The sequence below is a fragment of the Vanacampus margaritifer genome, chromosome 7 (genome assembly GCF_051991255.1).
Source record: "Vanacampus margaritifer isolate UIUO_Vmar chromosome 7, RoL_Vmar_1.0, whole genome shotgun sequence".
Taxonomy (NCBI): domain Eukaryota; kingdom Metazoa; phylum Chordata; class Actinopteri; order Syngnathiformes; family Syngnathidae; genus Vanacampus; species Vanacampus margaritifer.
In genome coordinates, this window is record NC_135438.1 from 7,275,494 (window position 1) to 7,298,335 (window position 22,842).

General features: G+C 39.6%; 2 protein-coding genes across 2 annotated transcripts; one reads left to right on the plus strand and one right to left on the minus strand.

Annotated features, from left to right (window-relative positions):
* Positions 1–497: 497 nt before the first annotated feature.
* Positions 498–16,232, minus strand: LOC144054775 (uncharacterized). Its single transcript, XM_077570053.1, has 12 exons — positions 15,649–16,232; positions 14,397–14,581; positions 13,979–14,089; positions 13,508–13,799; positions 12,686–12,843; positions 11,302–11,523; positions 9,034–9,646; positions 6,696–6,856; positions 5,613–6,553; positions 4,342–4,531; positions 4,146–4,235; positions 498–3,805 (listed from the first exon to the last, which is right to left on the minus strand). Exons 1-12 carry the CDS (start codon positions 15,831–15,833, stop codon positions 3,099–3,101), a joined length of 3,855 nt encoding a protein of 1,284 aa, XP_077426179.1. The 5' UTR covers positions 15,834–16,232; the 3' UTR covers positions 498–3,098.
* Positions 15,952–22,292, plus strand: LOC144055010 (bifunctional apoptosis regulator-like). The gene is made up of 10 exons (XM_077570555.1): positions 15,952–16,082; positions 16,529–16,775; positions 17,786–18,054; positions 18,260–18,358; positions 18,441–18,534; positions 19,604–19,773; positions 19,869–20,010; positions 20,920–21,099; positions 21,182–21,378; positions 21,448–22,292. The coding sequence occupies exons 2-10, from the start codon at positions 16,737–16,739 to the stop codon at positions 21,638–21,640; spliced, it is 1,383 nt and encodes a 460-aa protein (XP_077426681.1). The 5' UTR covers positions 15,952–16,082; positions 16,529–16,736; the 3' UTR covers positions 21,641–22,292.
* The last annotated feature ends 550 nt before the right edge of the window (positions 22,293–22,842 follow it).

Consider the following 22,842-nt stretch of genomic DNA (forward strand, 5'->3'; position numbering starts at 1 on the left):
AATTTTAAGATATTGTCCGTTAATCGCCAACCATGATCGAGCTAATTTGCTGGGTATACGTTTTGTAGATATAAAGAAATAACGCTAATGTATGCACGTTCAGTGACATTTCGTTTCGTCCTTCTTTGACCGCTGCGTTGTGTTCAAGAATCGCTGGGGAATTGTAAAACCGGACCGAAATTAAAATACGTTTGCAGCGTATCTTTTGAAATGCTACCTGCACGCCGTTTTTCTTTATAAATATACATGTCAAAATAAGAACCTGAGTTTTTTTGCAGATACGACAAAGGTACTTACACTCTGTACAGTAAAAACACCCCCCATCTAATACTTTTGTTTAATTTTCTAGTACTTGTGTGTTTTTGAAATATTCATATTTTTTTCTGAAATTTTCAGCAAACTGGATGGACGGATTGTAGTATTACGTTCTAATGATTTGTTTGACTTATTACTGTACTTGGATGGATGTTTGAAGCGTAAAATCCTGGAGCACAACATGAATCCACACTTTTATTTCAATGGTTCAGTGTGGCCTTCTCCACACAATGAGAAAAATGAAGTCCCAGTGAAAAACTTGCAACAAAATGTTATTTTCCATTCTCGTATTTCCATAGCAAGATTACTTGATTCAGCCTTCTGAAACATGATAAACCAGGTCAACCACATTTTGTGTTTACAATGCTGTCATAATAATAGAAAAACGGTGTCCACGAAGGCAAAATGGTTTTTGGCATACACAATTGCTTTTTCACAATGGCCTATTTATTTATTTATTTTTTTTAATATTTGATGTACTGTAGTACCACTTGCTGCTGTCTTCAAACTTAAATAGCTGACATAGCAAGTACGAGAGCAAATACTGCATGGAAGTACGTGACATCACGCACCTTTTAAAGAGCAATACTACCATAAATAGCATTAAAAAAAAAAGTGAATGTAATATTTGGATGTGGGGATAAGTCACGCACGCACACAGAATACATGAGCTCTACTAAGTGTCCATTAAGACGCTTTTTAAACAGCATCACTAGCATGTGTGTTACTTAAGATGTGAGTTAAATATTTTAGCTTAAAGAATTACAACCACCAAGTTAAAGCTACAGAGGGTGTACTCGCACGAGTCGTCCTTTCTCTACAGTCAACGAGCAAAAAGGCCCGGCCGCAACATTTTAAGAGACCAACCAGAGCAAATAGCAAATCATATATCTTGCTAACTGGGTTTGTCCTTTTCCTCTTGGGAGATATTCTGTTTCCAAATGGAATTTTTTTTCTTTACTTTGAACAGATTTACCTCGAGGGGGGGGGGGGGGGGGGTATGTTCCAGACACAGCCGTGATTGGTGAAAATCAGCAATAGAGAGAGAGAGAGACCATGTCAAATACTTCAACTACGATGTTTGTTTTTAACGTGTTTGTGAATATATTGAGCACACGCACACACAAAAAAAAATCAATGTACTGTGTTGCGATGCGTGTGTTTAAGAGGAAGAGCACGAGCAAATTCAACACAAGATAACTCAAGGGAACGTCATTTTTTTGAGTTGGGCAGCTGTTTTTGGACCTAATTTTTAGGTACGAATTCCAAAACTGATCTGTTTTGCTCTATCATATCAAGTTATTTTTTTAGGATCCCTGCTTTCTTAAAATAAATAATTGTGTATATACTGTATGTAAATAAAACACTAAGATGGAATAGTAACAAGCTTTGAAAACTAAAAAAAAAAAAAACGCATAAAACGAAATAGAAGGTTAAAGAACTTTTCCAGCACTAATCCTCTTAATTGCAACTATGCTAACTGTATGCTAACTTTCTGTTTGCAGATACAGTATTGATAGCACTGACCTATTGGGAGCTGCACATGCCTCAACTCTGACTGCACAAAGCAGTCGTCACGTAGCGTGGATGAGTCCAATTGTAATCGGCTCCTCTTACTACAGTCTTACTACAGCAAATCAGTGGAATTTTGCTTAACTGTGGAGGAACGACTTAGTGTGCTAGTGAAAAAAAATGACTGCAATATTGAAATTAAAATCAGCATGCCACATAACATCTAACTTAACAGATTTTTTATTTTATTTTTTTTCCAAAATTGCTCCCCAATGTAATCAGTCTGCTTTCATGGAGGACTACAGAAATTTGAGAATATTTACTGCTGAGGAGGATGAAATTTCAAAGATTTGGACAATTTTAAATAAAAAAAAAAAAAGGTGATGAATCTATTATATTATCTGTTAAATGCGAGAATCGATTAGTTGTTTAATGGTTGCACCACTGAATGCTATACTGTTAAACTCTACCCAGATTTTCTATTGGCAATTTCACAACGTTTTCTGACAAAGGCCATTTTTTCCCGACACAAAGAAGTAAATTTGTCTGGAAGCCACCATCCAATTTTCAAAATTCTTGGTGCATTGTATTCAGAGTGAAGTGGACATTCCAAAGACTTTTGACAGACAGTATTTTTGGGGGAAATATTATCAGTCTACCACTTTAACTCATTCACTGCCATTGACGGCTATAGACGTCAAAAATTCATTTGAACTATTTCTATTAGTTTAACTTTTTTCCCTCCACTTTTGCTAGCAAGAGTATTAAAACAAACATATATATATGGGGAAAAAAAGTACATTTAAAACAGATATAAAATTTGTGATTAATCATTATCGCCCCTAATTAAAAAATATATATATTTAAAAAAAAAGGGGCATCAGACGATTACATTTTTTAATCGTAATTAATCGCATGACCTCAATAGTTGACTCACGATTAATCACAAATTTTACATTATAAATGTACAACCATTTTTTTTCCTAGGTTTTCATAAAAATGAAATAAAAAAAATGTTAAACTAATAGAAATAGTTTACATGAATTTTTGACGTCTATAGTCGTCAGTGGCAGTCAATGAGTTAAAAAGTGTTTTTTTTTTTTTATTAGTTTAAATCTGTTCAGTAAAACTTTTTTTCTTTTCTACATGGTGTCTCTACATGGTGGATTTTCACCTTTCACGGCGTGCCCATGAAAAAACCCCCAAAAAAAACGAGCTTGACACTCTTGCTCTACAGTCTAAAACGACTCCTCTAGTATCTAAGGTGTGGTTTATATAAATAAATCCTCTTCATTTTTGACAGTCATACACGCATCGACCCGAGAGTTATTGTCCGATAAGTCTTCGTCCCCCACGCTGAAGCCGGACTCCTCCTCCACCTGCAGCAGATTGTGCTTGCGCTTGTGGAGCCGGAGGCTCTGCGAGCGGCTGAAGCCCCTCCCGCACACGTCGCAGCTGTACGGCCTCTCGCCCGTGTGCAGCCTCAAGTGGTTCTTGAGGCTGGAGGAGCGCGTGAAGGTCTTGTCGCACTCGGGGCAGTTGAGCTTGTCCCCGAAGTGGGTCTTCTCGTGCTCCCGCAAGCGTCCCGACTGGTTGAAGCTGCGCTCGCACAGGGAGCAGTGGTAGGGTTTCTCCCCCGTGTGCGTCAGCCGGTGTCGGTTCATGGCGCCCGAGTGGGCGAAGCACTTGCCGCACTCGGGGCAGGCGAAGGGTTTCTCCCCCGTGTGGACCTTCTGGTGGCCCTTGAGCTGGCCCTTCTGGGTGAATTGCTTCCCGCACACGGCGCACTGGAAGGGCTTCTCGCCCGAGTGGATGCGCATGTGGATTTGCAGCGCCGACATCTTGTGGCAGTCCCGCCCGCATAAGCCGCAGCAGTACGAGCTCGTGATCCTGTTGTCGCTACGCTGATCCGTCGTCGGGGAGGTCGGAGAGATGATTTTGTCGGGGCACGCCGCGTCATCACCGTCCCTGGGAGGTGCTGCAGAAAGAGCAGGGAAGGGATTGAAAAAGGGTGTGAGGTTTACTTGCTTTTCTCATTTACATATCGTCACCCTCCTAAAATAAGTCCTTTTTTTTTTTTTTTGCAAAAAATTTTTTTTTGCCTAAATCATCTCCTCGTGATGCAAATGGTTAAATGTTTTGTGTTTCCTGAAAAATCTGAAAAAATGACTTGGGCGATTATTTTTTAAAAGAAGTCGATATATATAATGTGTGAGGAATATATGAATCAAATACAAATTGTAATATGAGCAAAAATCTTTTTTCAACTTGAGGCTATTATTCAGAGCACAATTGAAGCTTTGCAGAAATGTGCTTACTGTTGGCAACATCACTGCCATCTTCTATTTCTTTCTTCACTGGAAGTACATTTCGATCCTCAGCAAGACATTCTGCGGCCAACGCTTCATCTGGCCAACAGAGAGAAAAACAAAACAAAACAACAACAAAAAAAAAGCCAGGTTAGTGGAATAACCCACACATGATCTGGAAATGTCATGTGACATGTTCATGTACCGCACAAAGGTTCCTCCTCTTCCTCCTCTTTCACGACGACGCTCATGTGCGGACTGGAAACTTCTTTCTCCGGCTCATTTGAGTTATTTGCAGCCTTGGCTGCTAGGCCACAGTTGACGTCCTCTGAGGAGGAAGAGGAAGAGGAGGTGGAGGAGGCCAGAATACTTGGTACAGCTTGAATGTCAGACACCTTCAAAATAAATAAATAAATAAATACATCAAATAGTTAAGACCAAAAAATGTATGCACCGTAATAATTCTTATTTATTCCTAGGGGTGCGTCCATAAATCGATTCTCATGATTCTCATTTAGTACGATTCAGAATCGATTTTAAATGGCCCCAAAACTCGATTTTATTTAAATTATTTTATACTGTCTTGCCTTTGTTTGTGTGCGCCTTTATTGGGAGCGCTGTTCATGTTGTACACGATTTGGCCACTTAGGGCCAATGTGGCTCCGCGCGTTCTGATACACTGTTAATTTGTAGCCACATTAGAGTAGAAGGAAAAAGTCACGATCAAGTATGCCAATAAAAGTTGTTTGTTTTTTGCAGTGTAGGAAGAGCATATGTTGGTGAGTAATGTTAAGATGCTTTTCTGTATACATTCCCGAAGCGTTTTGTATGTATAGCCGTTCTTTTGCGTGATAAAAGTGCCACGAGTAACGCGTTAATTAGCGTTAGCAAGTCAATAGCACTTTCCATTGTGCGTTAGCCTTGAGCTAGCTCCTTTTCATTTTGAATCAAAAATCGTTCTGAATTGAAAATTGATTCTGAATCGAATCGCAGACCCAAAAATTGGAATCGAACACACACACACACACACACACACACACACAGGAAGAAGACTTTGAAAAAAAAAATCAATCACAATCACAATATTGAACGTGGAAAGAAAAATTACAATTAGATTATTTTTCAAAATTGTGATAGGTGTGTTTGCTAATATTTTTCCAATTAGAAACTAATCGGCGAGGGGGCCGGTGGTGCTAACAGATATTCACAATCAGGCCGTATCTGCTCCACTACAAAAAATATAATAATAATTATAAAATAAAATAAATATTTATGTGTGCATCCCAGTACAAAATGGCCAGTGGACCAGTAGCAGCCCGCAAACAGGTGGTTGGGGACCATAAAACTAGTTAACTGCACGCCTTTTGTAACCTCAGAGCCCATGTATTTGCACACAATTTTCCAAAAGTAGAAAATGCAGTCAAATGCCCATTAAAAAATTTTTTTTTTGAAATAGTCTACATTTCAACTGTTCACCTCAGTGCTGATGATGTCATTGGCCACTAGGTCTGTCTCTGATGACTCCCCCGCTGCAGTGTCAACCGCTGGCGCTCCGTTTTTCATCTGCGTGCAAGACTTCCTGTGGTTCCTCAGTGTCCCCGCCAACGAGAAGTGTCTCCCGCAGTCGCCGCACGTGTACGGCTTCTCCCCCGTGTGGATGCGGGTGTGGCGCCGGAGCTCCCCGGGCGCTACGAACGACTTGTCGCACTGCGTGCAGCTGTACGGCTTCTCGCCCCTGTGCGTGCGCATGTGCGTCGTCAGCGTCCACTGTTGCGCAAAGGTCTTGCCGCAGTCCAAGCAGTGGTAAGGCGTGATCCCCGTGTGGAGGCGCTCGTGCCGCACCAGCGTGCCCGACAAGGCGAACCTCTTGTCGCAGAAGGAGCACTGATAGGGCCGCTCGCCCGTGTGAGTCCTCTGGTGGTCCCGCAGCTCGGCGGCGGAGTTGCAGCTCTTGTCGCAGTCCGAGCACGGGAACTTTTTCCTGGTAAAACCGGCGACCACTTCCGAGTGCATTGCGTCCAGGTGCGTCTTGAGGTGCCAGTGACGAGAGAAGCTCTTCAGACAGATGGAGCAGTGGTACGGCCGCTCGCCCGTGTGCGTCCGCCGGTGGAGTCGCAGCTCGCCTTGACTGGCGAAGCGTTTCTCGCAGAAAGTGCACGGGAAGGGCTTTTCTCCCGTGTGGACCCGCTCGTGGATCATGAGCAGACCCTTCTCGGGGAATCTCTTGTCGCACATGGAGCAAGGGAAAGGCCTCTCTCCCGAGTGCGTGCGCAGGTGGCGCTGGAGTTTGGAGGCGTACGGGAAGTCTTTCCCGCACACGGAGCAAGTGTGGAATGAGGCCGGCTTTTCATTCTCGCTCGGATTGAACGCTGTGGAGGGGGGTTCTGTGGCTCCGTTGCCCGGGCTGGTGCTCTCTCCTGGGTGAAAAGAAAAAAGACATGTTACTAAGAAAACCAATTTACAAGTTTTTCCAAGTTAAGAACCATTGCTTGGTCTTTTTTTTTTTTTTTTTTTTCATAAATGAAAGCGATCCAACAACTGATTGTGTAATTGACTCACGGAGATCAGACAAATCCACTTCTTCGCCGTCAGAGTTGATCAGGCACCCAACATCTTGCTGCTGCTGCTGCTGCTTCTGCTGCTCTTCGGTCATCGTGATCACAGATGGTCCAAAGTGGTCAGGACTCTCGGAGCCCATCTCTGTAGAAGGATTGATTTGACTAATTGACCGGTAATTCAAATGACATTAAAATTTAAAATGTAACATGAGGTACCCTGAAATGTGCTTGAAAGAAAGTGTAGTTATATTTAAAATTCTGATGTGTTTACATTTTTTATTTCAATGAAAATCCCTCAACTCTGCTTCCCAGGAAAAGCGCTATAGCAAATGGATTTCTCCTATTTTTTATAAGATGAACTCATAGGTTTAAGACCTTTTCTATGTACATAAAAGGCCATTTTCTCTCAAATATAGCTCTCAAATGTGTCTACATCTAGTAAGCACTTCTCCTTTGCCGAGATAATCCTTTGATCTCACAAGTGTGTCTTGTCAAGACAGTGATTAAAAACCATCATTGTTGTGCATTCATCTTTCCACAATAAATGCTAACAGATTTAAGAACATTATGTGAGAGATACAGGCCTTTTGTGGACATAAAGAAAAAGTATCACATTGTTGATTTTAGCCACTATAATGTTGTGTTTATGGTCTTGTACAACATATGATAAAAGATGTATCCTGGCAGGCCCATTCCCAACCACCGCCTCCTTGCTGGAAGTCATCCATTGTGAGGCTCAAGGACACCTCAGCAGGGAGGATGCTTTGTTCCGAAGGGGGTGTAAATCTAGCCGGGTCTTCACACAAAACGGCAATCTAACGTGAAGGGGTGGAATTAACACGATAAACTATTTAATAAGATATTACATGTGGTTATTTGATGTTCTGTTCGACCCAATAGGACGTTTTTTCACTGCCACTCAACTGGCTGAGTTTCCCAGCTAGCTTAGCAACATTAGCCCATTGGGACTGTTTATTTGGCCAGAATTAGCCTCGAGTGGATTCGTGTTTTTAATCACAAACAAGTCACACTTTAAACAAAACACACTCTAAATTACATACACTAAATGCCATTTTAATTGTTAGCCACTGCTTGGTGTTCATTTCGTGTATTAGCAATTAGCGTTTGATTAGCCATTGAGGCGACAGTAGCCAATCGGTCAAAAGTCCCACTCGGTTAGCAACATAATTAAAAGACGCCGAGAGATTAGTAACAACTACAACAACAACAAACCCCATTAAGTTTGTCTCGCCTGTCTTACAACAAACATGGGCACCAACCTGATCGTAAATGTCTTCCCCCAGGTTACAAAAAAGTAGTTCCCCGCAAAATGGTTTCATTGAAAGAGCCACACGATTCTACTTTTTCCTCGCATCTTGTCCACTCCCGGGTCCAATTGTGTACTTAAAACGTATATTATTGGCATGTTTCAACTTCATAAAAATTGGCGTTTACATCTTTCCAGCTCTTGTCGCTGTTAGCCCAAGAGATAGCACTACGGCAACTTCCGGTTTATTTTCCCCCACATATCACAATAAAGGCCAAATACGTTTTGTCTTGAAGTTTGAAGTTTACCTGCAGCCATTAAAAAAAGAAAACACAATCAAAAACAAAACAAAATATTCCAACTGAAACCAACGTACTGCTAGTCGGAAAAGGAGAAGGAAGATGTCAAACTTTAGATCCTAGTATCCCTAGCTACACATTACCACAGTTAACTACTGTAATCAAAAATTGCAAAAATACACGTCACATAAACTTTGTACACCCGTGCTCTTCTCTAAATACATAATTTTACAAATACTCTGAACATATTCTCCCTTCCCAACGTGCAACATATTTTTTACTCTCTCTCCAAATTATTTACATATGGATGTTGTTTTATTTCCTCACTCTTACTGTTCCAGTTTCACACCACCAATTGACATTTTCCTAGTTGAACGTTTAATAGTTTGAAATTGTGTCCGCCCCTTAAAATCATCATTTCTATCTCTATTCCAAAATATTAAGAATATTTTCCAGTAGTTTGTTGTGTTTTACCTTACACAATAGTTGCGCTGATTGAAACGATACAATGTTTTCACTGACTGTTTACAAAAAAATAGCATGACAACACATCTTTAAAATATTCCTTTCATTAGGAAAGTAAAAGTCACTACAATTATGTAAGTTACAACACACAAAAAAGTTTTTTATTGTTTTTTTTTAAGTTGGAATGGGCAAAACATGCAAGAAAAGTTACCTACAAAAAAATATTTTTTGTACTAACAGGAAAAAGCTATAACTCAGATTCACATAACCGTAGCATGACACGTTCAACAAATACACTCATCAGACATTACTGATCATTCGCCACTTTTCGTTTTGGTCTCCCCAAAGGTCTCGTTGGTGGTTTGGGTTTTTTGCCATGGATCATTCTATGTGCTTTAAAATTTTGGTAGAAACTAAAGGACTTTCCGCATACGTCGCAAATGTACGGTTTCTCTCCGGTGTGAACCCTCAAGTGCGCCGTGAGGATTCCCGCCCTTGAGTAGCTTTTCCTGCAGATGGGGCACTGATGAGGCCGCTCGCCGCTATGAGTCAGGAGGTGCAGTTTCAGGTGGGAAGATTGGAAGAAGGCCTTGCCGCACTGCTTGCAATGGTAGTTCCTTTCGCCGCCGTGCTTCCTCTTGTGCGCTTTGAGACCGCCCGGGGTGACGTAAGCCTTGTCGCACTCGTTGCAGGGGAACGGCAATTCTCCGGTGTGAACGTGGCTGTGGAGTACTAAGGACATGTGCTCTTTGAACGACTTGTTGCAATCGGGACAAGCGAACGGCTTCTTGTGACTGGCGCGGTGTTCTTCCAGTTGCTCTCTGAGCGGAAAGTCCATTCCACACTCTCCGCACAAGTGAACGGTCACTGCTGTTTTTTTAGTGGGACTCTGCTTCTTCACTAACTTCCAGTTTGAAGCTCCTGAAGGCAAAAATATAAAACGATCATTGTTATTTCACACTGTCAATACTTTTTTTCCTCCAGAAAATTGAATGATGCAAGGGCCACTTTGACATTCTATACCTTGAATTTATTTTTTTAAAAAAATGCTAAAACCAATCCCCCCATTTTCTATACCTTTATTAGTTATTAATTCATTCATTCACTGCCATAAGTTCATTAAAAAAAGATTATTACAAATTAGGGGCGACAGGCGATTAATTTTAATTAATCGCATGACTTCACTAGTTATTTATTTATTTTTTAAAGAAAATATTAAAAAAAGAAAAGAAAAGATTATTACAAATTAGGGGCAACAGGCGATTCATTTTAATTAATCGCATGACTTCACTAGTTATTTATTTATTTTTTAAAGAAAAGATTAAAAAAAGACAAGAAAAGATTATTACAAATTAGGAGCGACAGGCGATTGCATTTTTTTAATTGTAATTAATCGCATGACTTCACTAGTTATTTATTTATTTTTTAAAGAAAAGATTAAAAAAAGAAAAGAAAAGATTATTAAAAATTAGGGGCGACAGGTGATTAAAATTTTCAATTGTAATTAATCGCATGACGACACTAGTTAACTCCCGATTAATCTCAAATTTTTATATCTGTTCTAAATGTACAATTTTTTTGTTGTAGGTTTTGATACTCTTGTTAACATAAGTGGAAAAAAATGTTAAATAGAAATAGTTAAAATGAATTTTTGACGTTTATAGCCGTCAATGGCAGTGAATGAATAATAAAAAAAAAGATTATAAAAAATTTGGGACGTCAGGTGATTAAAATTTAAATTGTAATTAATCGCATGACTTCACTAGTTAACTCACGATTAATTTTTTTTTTTTTATCTATTCTAAATGTACAATAAATTCTAGGTTTTCATACTCTTGTTAACAAAAGTGGAACAAATTTTAAACTAATAGAAATAGTTAAAATTAATTTTTGACGTTTATAACCGTCAATGGCAGTGAATGAATAATAATAAAAAAAAATCATAAAAAATTTGGGGCGTCAGGTGATTAAAATTTAAATTGTAATTAATCGCATGACTTCTTCACTAGTTAACTCACGATTAATCTTTTTTTTTTTTAATCTATTCTAAATGTACAATAAAAAAATCTAGGTTTCCATACTCTTGTTAACAAAAAAGGAAAACATTTTAAACTAATAGAAATAGTTCAAATTTATTTTTGACGTTTATAACCGTCAATGGCAGTGAATGAGTTAATAGTCCAAGAGCAGGAATTCAGTTGTTAGAGCAGCTACAGGTATATAAAAAAAAAATTGTCTTTAAAAAAAAAAACACACAAATAATTATCATTCAAATTATCATAATGAATGATCCATGTTCGGGGTTGTGAACCAGCACCGTCATACGGAAACGTGGGTCTGCCAATTTTGACTGGGTTATGTCATTCGAACGTCTTGATCAAGTAGTTTGAATGTATTGGTAAAACGTAGGCTCGATGGGAAAAAAAATTTTTTTTCCCATAATGCCACTTGGTATTGACTTGTGCATGCGCAATTGTGGCGTTACGGGAAAAAAATGAAATGTTTCCCATTTTAACATTTAGCCTACATTTTACCAATCCGTTGAAACGCTTTGACATCTTTAAAAATCTTCTTACCTTTGTGAACCTTCATGTGTGTTTTGAGGTTTCCAGCCTGCGTGAATCCTCTTGCGCATATGGCACACTTGAAAGGTTTTTTCCCCGTGTGGATGACAAGATGGCGCTGCAGGGCTGCATTACGTGGGAAGGATTTTTCACAGTCCGGACAGTCGAAGGTCTTCTTGGGTCCGCGCTGCTGCTGGTTCGACTCATCGGCCGGTTTTGACTTGATGATTTCCTCTATTGAACAAAAGAAATGGTTAGATGAGATGAATCTAATAATTTTTGGCCGCCCATAAAAAGGGCAAGAGGCATTTCTCATTTACCTATGTCAACTGAAATAAATATAACACATTAAATAATGTTAGTACTTTATAAAAACATTATTTTACAGTTTGTGTTCAAATAGCCGTAGCCTAAAGGTTATAAAACATCACAACACCGATGCTATTCGTTAGCCTGTCGACTGCATTTTAAATAGTTGTTTGTTAGCTTTCCTAAGGCAAAGCTAAGTGGTCATTGTTTTAAATACAGAACGTGTAATTCTTAGTTTTATGTTTAATTTGGCAATCTATCTTAACAGGAAGTGGGAATAAATAAGAATTGTTGACTTGATCTGCTATACTTCTGCTTGTTATAAACTAAGCGGAGCTGTGTTCGCTGGCACCAAACAGCACTCGTATTAATAGTCAAAACAAAAAACCAAAAATTACAGCTCATACTTCAAAAAACTTAAGTGGGCACACATACCTCAGAGCAATATTGTATTTAGCAAAGTAAAAGCAAATTGTACTACCGGATAAAAAAAAAAAAAGACACAAATATTAGGAAACGATACAATGGAATAATAAAATATTGGAAGAACATAAAAATTGTACAAATTAGATCAAAATTAAGAAAAAAATATTAGAATAAAAACAAATTATTAGATAAAAATATAAACTATTACAAAATAAAACATATTGACCAAAATTATTAGATGACAAATGTACAATATTAAAAACAAAAAAACTATTTTTTAAAAAAGGTTAAAAAAAAAACTTCTTTTTTTTTTTTTATCAAATAAAAAACAGTAATGACATTACTAAAAAAAAAAAAAAAAAAAACACACCCAGAATTATAATCATTTATACAGTATATCCCGTGGGCAGTATTTTATTTTGAAATGGCTTGGTCAGAACCAACAAAAAGCCAAAAAATGGTCACAATAACGCCTAGGGGTTAAACTGTACCTGTAGGAGCCACATATTTGAAAAATGCCTGAACTTCATAATGACTTGCATAACTTTGGCAACTAAATTACTCGTTACCGAGGGGAAAAAACTGGCGTACAAAACAGATTTTTCCATGTGAACTACTTCAGATTTTCCAAGAGCTTGTAGTGCCAAAATTTCAGTCTCACCAGAAAGTAAGAGTGAGGCTCCAACAGTTGATAATGACTCTGACTCCGACTCCGACTCTAACTCTGACTCCGACTCCAGGGTGTCAGATGAAAGATCATTTTTCTTGGTGTTCGGCAAGGGACATTGCTGTGAAGATCTTTTAAGCTCCTTGTGATCCCTGAAATGCCACAAAACATTTTACGGCAGGAATTTACATCAATGTTGAGTGAAGAGTGAGGACAGAACCACCACATGTATATGAATACACAACTTCGACTTTCTTTTGCCGTTTTTCTTGTGCAAACACTGACTGCTTACTGTTTATAATTCGAATTTATAGGTCATATTAACTCATTCACTGCCATTGACGGCTATAGATGTCAAAAATTCATTTGAACTGTTTCTATTAATTTTACACTTTTTTTTTACTTTTGTTAATAAGAGAATGAAAACCTAAAACAATTTTGTTATTGTATTTAGAACAGATATCAAATTTGTTGCAATCTTTTAAATTGTAATTAATCGCATGACTTCACTAGTTAACTCACAATTAATCACAAATTTTACATCTGTTCTAAATGTACAATAAAAAAATTCTAGGTTTTCACACTCTTGTTAACGAAAGTGGAAAAAAATGTGAAACTAATAGAAATAGTTAAGAGGAATTTTTTTACGTCTATAGCCGTCAATGGCCGTGAATGAGTTAATAGAGAAATAAGTTTTGAAATAATTGATTTTGGTCTAATTGTTTTTAAACCACAAAAGCCTGGCATTTGAAAGAGGTGTGTGTAGACTTTTTATATCCACTGTACATATATCTTTAACTGAAAACTAAAACATACCAAACACAATTTCCGGGTATGTAGTCTGGATCGCTGTTCTGCTCCTTTATGATGTCATCATTAGGCGACATATCATCAGAGTCCTCGTCAAAAGATTCTTCTTTGGAGCACTCGTGGGTTCTTAAAAAGTTTTTGTTTTCTGACGTCTTGCCACATTTGAGACAAGCGTAAGGCTCCTTCTGTCCGTTGTCGCTTTCCATCGGTCTATCCTCGAGAGGATCACATACACGGACCGTCACTTGTGACAATTTCAGGGCATCCGTCTCCTCAGCTGTCGTCCACTTTGACTGTCCTAAGGCAAACACATTTATTCCGTTTTTACATGCAGGTACAGATGACAGCAACCTCTCCACAAGCATCTAATATGTGAAGAAGAGCATTCAGTAGATGGACAAACAATAATTAAAAAGTGGCCTGGCCAAGTGCGTCAAAAGAGCTGGTAAAGTACGGCATAACGGAACAGACACCTACGGGTGGGAAATCCCGAGTCGTCATCACAGGGTCCGCATGGCTCTTGCTTTGGTTCCAGAAGCTGCTCATCAATGCTGCGTTCATCCTCGGGTTCTGATTTTACGTCTTTCTCTGAACGATAACACACAAAAGGTTGTCTTTTAGGGGTGACAGGTTTGTCATCATCATAGGTAAATAACAAAATGACCCCAAGGTACATTCTTAGCAGTGCAGTGAATTTTGTTCGAACATGAACGGTTGGTAACTCAGAAATGTACTTAACCCATGACCGCGTGAAAGTGTGACACCGTAATTCCTTTCTCAACTGTACAGGCATTTTTACGTTTCATTTTACCTTCATAACTGACGTATAAGTCACATGAAACACTAGCCCAGCAATTGCCACACTACAGTGCTTGTTCGGACCGATCTTTGCTACCTTCTTTTGTGCTGCAATATGGATGATGTTGGTGTAGTCTCGACTCTACAGGTCGCTCTAGAGCATCAGATGGGAGATTCTCTTGAAGGATGGACACTTGAAGTTGACAATCATATCCATTTGACTCCTTGTTATTGGTCAAAAAGGGACATTCCCCAGATGTTCTTGTAGTCACATTCTCATACCTGAAACACCACCAAGATATTTTTTTACATCAACATCAGAACTTTGAAGGAGCTGGAAACACTTCTGCCAAGTTTTGACTGAAGAATGTGGACTAGATTTGGCTAAAGAACTTCATCAGACATGTATTCTAATGACAGTCCATCCATATGCAAGTTGATAGATATTGTAACATTTTTAATACTTCATTTTATTTTATTAACCATTGTTACACATTATTAACATTTTAATTCTTTATATTAACCTTGTCGAAATGTTTTGTGTCCTGTGCAGAGCAGATGGTGTTGACTTCGTATAGGCTGACCTTAAGCTGGGACATACTATTTAGTCTAAAAAAGTTCCTTCTCAGCGCTTTGTGCGAAAACACATTTGGTCCTTGAGAACAGAATCTGTTTTGAACACCCACACCTGACTCTGTTTTCGCCATCGCTCACGGAAAAGTACCAGAGAGTATGTTTTGTCTACAAATGAAAGAGAGGAGGTCTTTTTAACTATAAGAAACCGTTGTGCACGCGGAAGAGCTACATTTGACGCTCTGAATCCCACGATGTTTAAGTGATGATTAGAGGCAGTTATTTGTCCAGAGATTCTCTGTTTTTTATTAAATCATTTTTGCAAAGGTGTATTTTTCTTACATTAAATCTATCTTCATTTTTGGAACACGCAAAGAGGACAAAATTCTAGATTCCTCTTCAAAGTCCGAGGTATACATTCACTGGCGCAGAATTTGTACTTGTGGTTTTTTCGCAATTCACGGCAAAATAGCGCCAGCAAGAGAACTGTCGGCAAAATAATCCACTTCGATAAACTGTCGGAAAAGGGAACCTGTGCTCTTTCAGAAGGATACAAACTAAATGTTTAATGAAAACTGAGTTACAGTATATCATGAAGTAAATGACTGCAAGGCAGCATATTTGTAACAAACACTACTATTTCGCTAAGAGTTTTGGAAAGTATGAAATAAAAAAATAAAAAATAAAAAAGAGTAATCAAATTCATAAGAAAGGGGCATACACTTTTTGGGGACGTGTTTTATAAATTCTAAATGCACGCACAAACATACTCTCACCAGTCAAGTAGAAAGAAGGCGACAGCAGCATCACTTTCTATACCTTGTTTGCTCTTCAGGTCTCTCCATCTTCCAAAAGCAGCGCCAATGTAAATTCTAGATTTGTCGGGAAGTTTTCGGTCAGGACGTTTTCTTTTAGGTGTGGTACGTGGCTTCCAATGACTGTAATAGATGTGGTCATCCATTCCAATTTTACGCTTTCGGAGATAGTACGACGGGATACATTTTCAATGTTCTCTCTGCGCGGACCGGAAACTCTTTTTCTTCTTCTTTGATTCAGGCGGGTAGCATCTTGCTTATATGGTGCATTTCCGCCATCTTCTGTGCTGGAGTCTGGGTCAATATGTTAATTTTTAACCACACCTGATAACTAATTACTTGGTATTTATGGGTAGTTTTTATCCCGTGTTGGATCAAAATGTTGACCCAATGTGGTAGGTAAAATCTTTAACCCACTGTGCTGGGCATAACTAACCCAACATTGGCTCGGTCCCTTTTGGATTCAGATCGGGGTTAACCATTTCAGCCATTTTTGGTTATGTAGCTATATTTGAATGTTTACCTGAGATTTAAGATATTTGACATATATGATGATGTTTTAGCCAAATAACAACTTGAAATTTTTGCAATCAAGTAATCACTTACTGTCAATCTGTGATGTTGGACCATCCTTTTCCACTTTGTGTCAATGTGTTTCTCCTTTTGCTGTTTCCTGTACAACGTAGTGTTTTTACATTTTGTAATTCGGTGTTTAAAAATGCTTAGTACAAATATAGTGAGGATATTCTTAGTCTGGCTCACTTGGGTGTGCACGAAATGAACAATAATATAGTTAAGTAGCCTACTGTTACACTGTGACGACTGTTGCCACTTCTGCAAGGCTGCCTCCACGTGGAGGTGTTTTGACCCCCACGCACGCTGAGGAAGAACACGATGAGGAAGAGGAAGATGACACGCTGGCGTCGACGTGCACTTGGGAAAGTACAAAGCGGATTGAGATTCACGTCGACGTCATTGCTCTCTTTCACGGATTACAGTAATTAGTTTTGAGTTCGCTGGTAAGAACATCTGCAAACTGCAAGCGGACTATGACGTCACCAGTCGGCGGCGGCACGGTCTCCCCGAAGGTACGTGTTAGCTTCGTGGCTAATTTAGCAACCATAATAATGATTTACTCGGTTGTTAGCTCTCTTTTTTTATACGGTCGACTATCATAGGAATAAGGCAAGCTCGTGACAATGCGATGTCTGTCGTGGAAGTAGCTCGCAAGCTAACTCGTCAAAACTTTTAACAAGTACAATCGAATATGTTCAAACTTCGAAGTCTAATGGCATCACCTCGTTGTTTTCGTAAATAAGTAACAACACACGACGTCACAGATACGAACCTCATTTAGTACACTACACTTATTTTTGTTTCAACGCCTTTTTAGATGACATTTGGCTCGTATTTTACTGTCATATGTTTGCTACACTTTTTTATACTGGATATGAAAATATATCCCTCTCTTTGGAAAAAAACAACATTATAAACATTTATATGTTCAATTGTTTTTGGAAAAAAACAACATTATAAACATTTATATGTTCAATTGTTTTAGTGTCTGCATGTACGCTAGTAACTGCAACTACTGCAATGCAGATTTTTCAGAATCAAAAGTGAAACTAACTTGAACGTCATTTCACAAAATTAAAAGAAATCACGAGAGTTCACTTAAAATCTGCCAAATTATTGACGTTTGTAGAAATATAGATGGCTATTGATAATGTAGAACATCCATATATTCTGTAAAGCCCATCCTGTTATGGAGCCTATCCCAGCGGCCTGGACTAAAGGCAGACTACACCCTGACCCTGGACTGGGTGCCTGTCAAGGGAACATATTGGACACACGCAACTGTTCACACATTAGCAATTAGTTAGTAGGAACGGCAAATGGAAAACATACACAACATTCAGCATTATATTAAATTGTTAAACCAGATGTAAATTAAGGCATCATCATAAAGGGTCTTTCGTGACTCAAACCTTGTCTCGCACACAAAGCAAAAACAGTCACAAAGGTAGTACCACTATTAGCTTAATTTATCTTGCTGGTGACAACATTTCACATCTACGTTCTGTCATTTCTGCCCCAGATGCATGGACGGAATTCACCAACTTGCACCCTGGAAGCATGTGAAGGAGACCCCTCCCCATCACAGTCTTCCAAGAAGGACCAAATCTCAGAGCAAGACTTCTCCTGCCACTGCTGCTTCGATGTCCTGGTGAACCCCACCACCTTGACCTGCGGCCACAACTACTGCCGCCACTGTCTGGCCCTGTGGTGGGAGTCCTCTCGCAAGAACGAGTGTCCCGAGTGCCGCCAGAGGTGGGAGGGCTTTCCCAAAGTCAACATACTGCTGAGGTAGGATTTTTCACAAGGAGGCTACATCGGTGAATGTTTCTTTCAGGCCTCATCAGTCTTTTATACGGCAACTTACACTCCGGAAGAGAAAATAATTGATTTATAAAAAGTTGAATGCAGCCTGTTGACGCTGGTTTGCTGCAGCAAAAAAAAAAGAAGAAAAAAGTACATGTGTACACATTCACGTCTGTGTTCACCCTGCCAGAGAGGCAACTGACAAGTTGTTCAGCGAGGTTGTGCAGCGGAGGCGAGTGGAGATCCAAGACAACCCCAAAATCTCCCGAATTCTCCTGGCGTTTGAGAGGTGAGAACGTCTCCTGATGATGTGTCGCTTTGGGGAAGTGACGTCGTCCGCTTTCCGAGTCAAATATGTTTTGTACGTTTAGATATGGCGACAATCTGGGCAAGTCAAGGACCAAGCAGTGCAAAGTCGTGGTCTTCGTCTTCTCTGCGATCTTCGCCGTGCTCTTATGTGTAACGGTATGTTAAATTATTGATTTGATTTCATGTGATGTTAAATATATGCAATACAACTAGAAGAGGATTGTTGAACTACAAACTGGTAGGAACTATTTTTGTTGACATCTACAGACGCTCCCCAACTTACGAACGAGTTACGTTCCGAGCGATCGTTCGTAAGGTGAATTTGTTCGTAAGTTGCTTCAGTGCTATATTTTGTATTATAATTTATGTTTAAAGCCTATATAAGTATATTGAAGGTTTATATAAGTATGTTTAAGGCTTGTACAAGTAACCTGAATTGGTTTGTACTGAAAAAAACTTTTAATAAAATGGAGAGAATACGTACAGTACTGTACTGTACTACGTATGTTAGAGAGAGAGAGAGAGATACACACACAGTATGTACATGTTCGTAATAAGATAAATAAAATGAAGTTTAACTTACTTTTGGAAGATGTACTCGATGCTTAAGGATTTGATGGAGGAGGATTTTATATCATGAGAGGTTCTTCGTCGTCGCTGGAATGGGCTTCAAAAGTTACTTCCTCCTCCGTAACTTCAATGTAGGAAGAAGTTGAGGGTCGAGGAGAAGAAGATGAGGGTTGATGAGTATCTTCCTTGGAGGATTTACTAGAAACTGGCCGAAAGAAGCGATCTAACTACGATTGCACAGTTTTTTTCTTTTTTCATCATAAATGATGCGGTAGCACTGTATGGCATCATTCAATTGATTTGCAACCTTTGTGCAACGTTCAATATTTGGGTCTTGCTGCTCGAAGAGTGCGATGGCTTTATCTATGAGCGACAGGCGTTTCTTCTTCTTCCTCCTCCTCGACACGTTGCTGAGCCTTCAATGCTGGGTGAGCTCTCACAGCGCCAAGCGTCGGTATTAGCGGCGGAAAGAAGCACTACAGTACTCGGAAAAAGGTGCGCAGTAAAAAATCTAGCTTACAGCATCTCTTTCCGAACATTTTTTGACATGCGCGCAGACATGTTCGTTTGTATCGTTGTTCGTAACACGAATGTTCGTAAGTAGGGGAGCGTCTGTACTGTATACTGACTGAAGAACAAATATATATATATGCAGGTGTCGTTGCTGTTGTATCAGTGGAGCAGCAGCCATGAAGTGGAGCAAGAGGACCAGTTGGACAGTCAGTCTATGTTGCGATGGACGCCAGAGGAAACCATCTTCTGGCTGGAGCAGTTGGGACCTGGATTGTCCAGCAAGTCCTTTCAGCCGGGCAGTCCCAATGGCAGGTACAGTGGATAAAATAAAAAAAAAAGTCTATGCACCTCTGCTCAAATGCCAGGTTTTTATGCACAATGTATGTTCTAACTTCACTGACTTTCAGAATGCTGATGTTGCTGGAGGAAAAGGAGTTGTTGAAGCCGCCTTACCAAATCCATGATCAGGCTTTCCGGCACGCCATTGTGACTGAACTGTATAGACTTCAAGCCCTCGAGCGAATACCTCAGAACCTGTGGGAATACAAGGCAAGCACAATGTTATATCATTGCCATTTTTTTTTTGATACCTTGACTTAAAAGTTGAACAAAGTCAGTAACTCTGTTTACTTGTGGAAACTCGATGTAATGGACCTGGATCCGATGGACTCCAGCTTTAATAGACATAAAAGTAATGTGCAGTTCACTCAAAATATGTCAGTCTGTTTTCTCCAGAATTGACCGTAATCAACAGAGAGAGACTGCTACACGTATTTCCTGGTTGTAATCGTGTGACAGATACGCGGCACGCCCAAATGTGGCAGCCATATTGGCAGGGGCATCTTAACCATCAGAGGCAGGCAATGCGTGAATATACATGGCAGCCATGTTGGTAGAGTAGGCTAACGGATCGGCCGAAGTAGCAGCCATGTTGGCAGGGGTGACTTTTCCCATCAGAGGACATATGTGGCAGCCATGTTGGTAGAGCAGGCTCGCGGTTGTGCCGATGTGGCAGCCATATTGGCAGGGGCAACTTCCCTATCTAACCCAACGCATGGACATGAGTGGCAGCCATGTTGGTAGGGGCAACAGTCCCAGAAAATCAGCTTAGCATCACCTGGGGCTCAAAAGGAGTGTGTCCTATGTAATCATTTGTGTTTTATTTCATCCATGAGTGAGATCTGTCAATACAGAGTTCTCATTTTGCATTTGGGTTTTTGACCATCCCGTTCAATAAATGGCTCTCCTTGCCCACATGTGAGGGCATTACATCACCTTAATTGCGCCATTTTTTTCCCCACTTCACTCGAGGGTGGCGTATCCGAAGCTCGCTTGTAAATCAAAATATTGCCTTACAAAATTGTAACGTAGAACTTGTAAGTTGGGACACTTGTAAGTCAAAGTACACTGTACAATAAATGGATGCTTGGTAACCATGTTCTTCTCTCTTTCCATCAGGCAGCCAATTCAGGGAAGTCTCTGTTCCTGCTTTACGCCATGAAGCGCTCCCCTCGCCTAACGCTCTTCTACTTGTACTTATTTGACTACTCGGAAACCTTCCTGCCCTTCTTGCACACCTGCTGCCCGTCCATTGTGCTCGCCAGTCAACCGGTGGGGAGTCTGCTCTTCAACGAGCAGGTGACACTTTCCCAAACTGTATTCTGAAATGCCCCCCCCTACGTCCACAATGTGACAACACGGTGGTGTTCTCGCTCCTTAGACGGAACCCAACTGGCAACAGTGGAGTGAGTTCATGGTCAAGTACTTCCTACTCCCATACCAGCTCATTGCTGAGTTTGCCTGGGATTGGCTGTCCGTCCACTACTGGACCTCTTGCTTCGTTATCGTCCATGCTGTGCTGCTGTCAATGTTGGAGTGCTGCTCGCTGTGGAGACTTTGGACCACAGCTAGAATCAGGTATGCCGCCTACTCTTCCCTTTCTATTTTTTTTTTTACCACTCCCACATGCTTTTGTTTCCTTATTAGGACACTCCCTGGCATGATGTGGAACCACGTGTGGACGATGTTGTCTCAGGGAATCGCCTTTGGGCTCATGTGGCCTCTGGTGCCCCAGCTGGTCTGCAACTGCCTCTTCTACTGGGCCCTCTACATCAGCCCCCTCATGAACATAGACCTGTTGGTGCAGCAACTTCGGCACCCGGGAACGGCGGTGCATTAATGCAGGCTGCGCGCTGCTAAATGCAGCGGCGTCTTGTTGGATTATCACTTGTTTTGCCAACGTACATGCAGCTGGTTCATTTGCTGTGTGAAGTTGTACTTGATCCCGATCGTCTTTTTGCTGCACGATATCGGATGAGAGGGACATAGGACGATGATGGCAGAGCTGTGCATTCGCAAACCATGTTGCCTACACGCATGGGCCTGAGAACACTCGTTTGACTGATCAATGTGCCAATGTATAAACTCAGCTTCGAAAGCAAATGTGTTTAGAAACACTATGTTGTAATTTTATTTTGTGTATTTTTTTTTTGTTTGTTTTTTCCCACATTCGTTGTACCTAATTTAACTGCGTAATCTTTGTAACGTAGATGTTTATTGACACTTGTGGAGTTTGTTTTAACACATCTCTACAATAAGACTCCCAAGGAAGAACATTCCAGAATATATTTGATTTTACTTCTAATAAATTAAGCATTGCACATTTTTTAATAAAAGCAGAATATTATGTATACCTGCTTTTGCCCTTTTGAAAGGTCAATTTGATTTTGTGTTTATTTGCACTTAAATGTTCAACACTGTTGTTGTTTTTTTTTCTTACAGCATTTTTATGTTAATTGAAAATAAAGAAATACAATTAAGGATATGTATAAGATGGTGGAATTTGTTTGCTTTTTTAAAATTTTATTTTTTTAGCTTTATACAGGTTGTCCAGTTCTTTTGATTAAGAAAAAAATCTTACAGCAATAGATATGCTTTTCAGATTTATTATATGAACTCAATGGTTATTCAAGTTTTTAATTACATTTGTTTATTTCGTGTTCCCTGTTGATAAAATAGGTTCTGTTAAATGCAACCCCTTCCCAAAAATTGCTACTGATCAAGGAAATGCACAATATGGTCACTATGGTGGTTTATTGAAACAAAATCCGATAAATGGACTCAGAAAATCCAGAATTCTGATTGTGGGGAACAACGGCATTGTTATATTATATTATTAGTATATTCTCAGATTATTCTACTCATTTGCTTTTCAAATTATACTCATTTACTTTTGTAACTATAACAAATGTAATTTGTTCAAACGTAAAGAGACTTTATGGGCAACATGTATTTATTTTTCAACAGTACTATTTAAACATACTATATATATTTTTAATATACTTCTATTGATGCTCACAGCACCCTAAAACAAAACAAAAT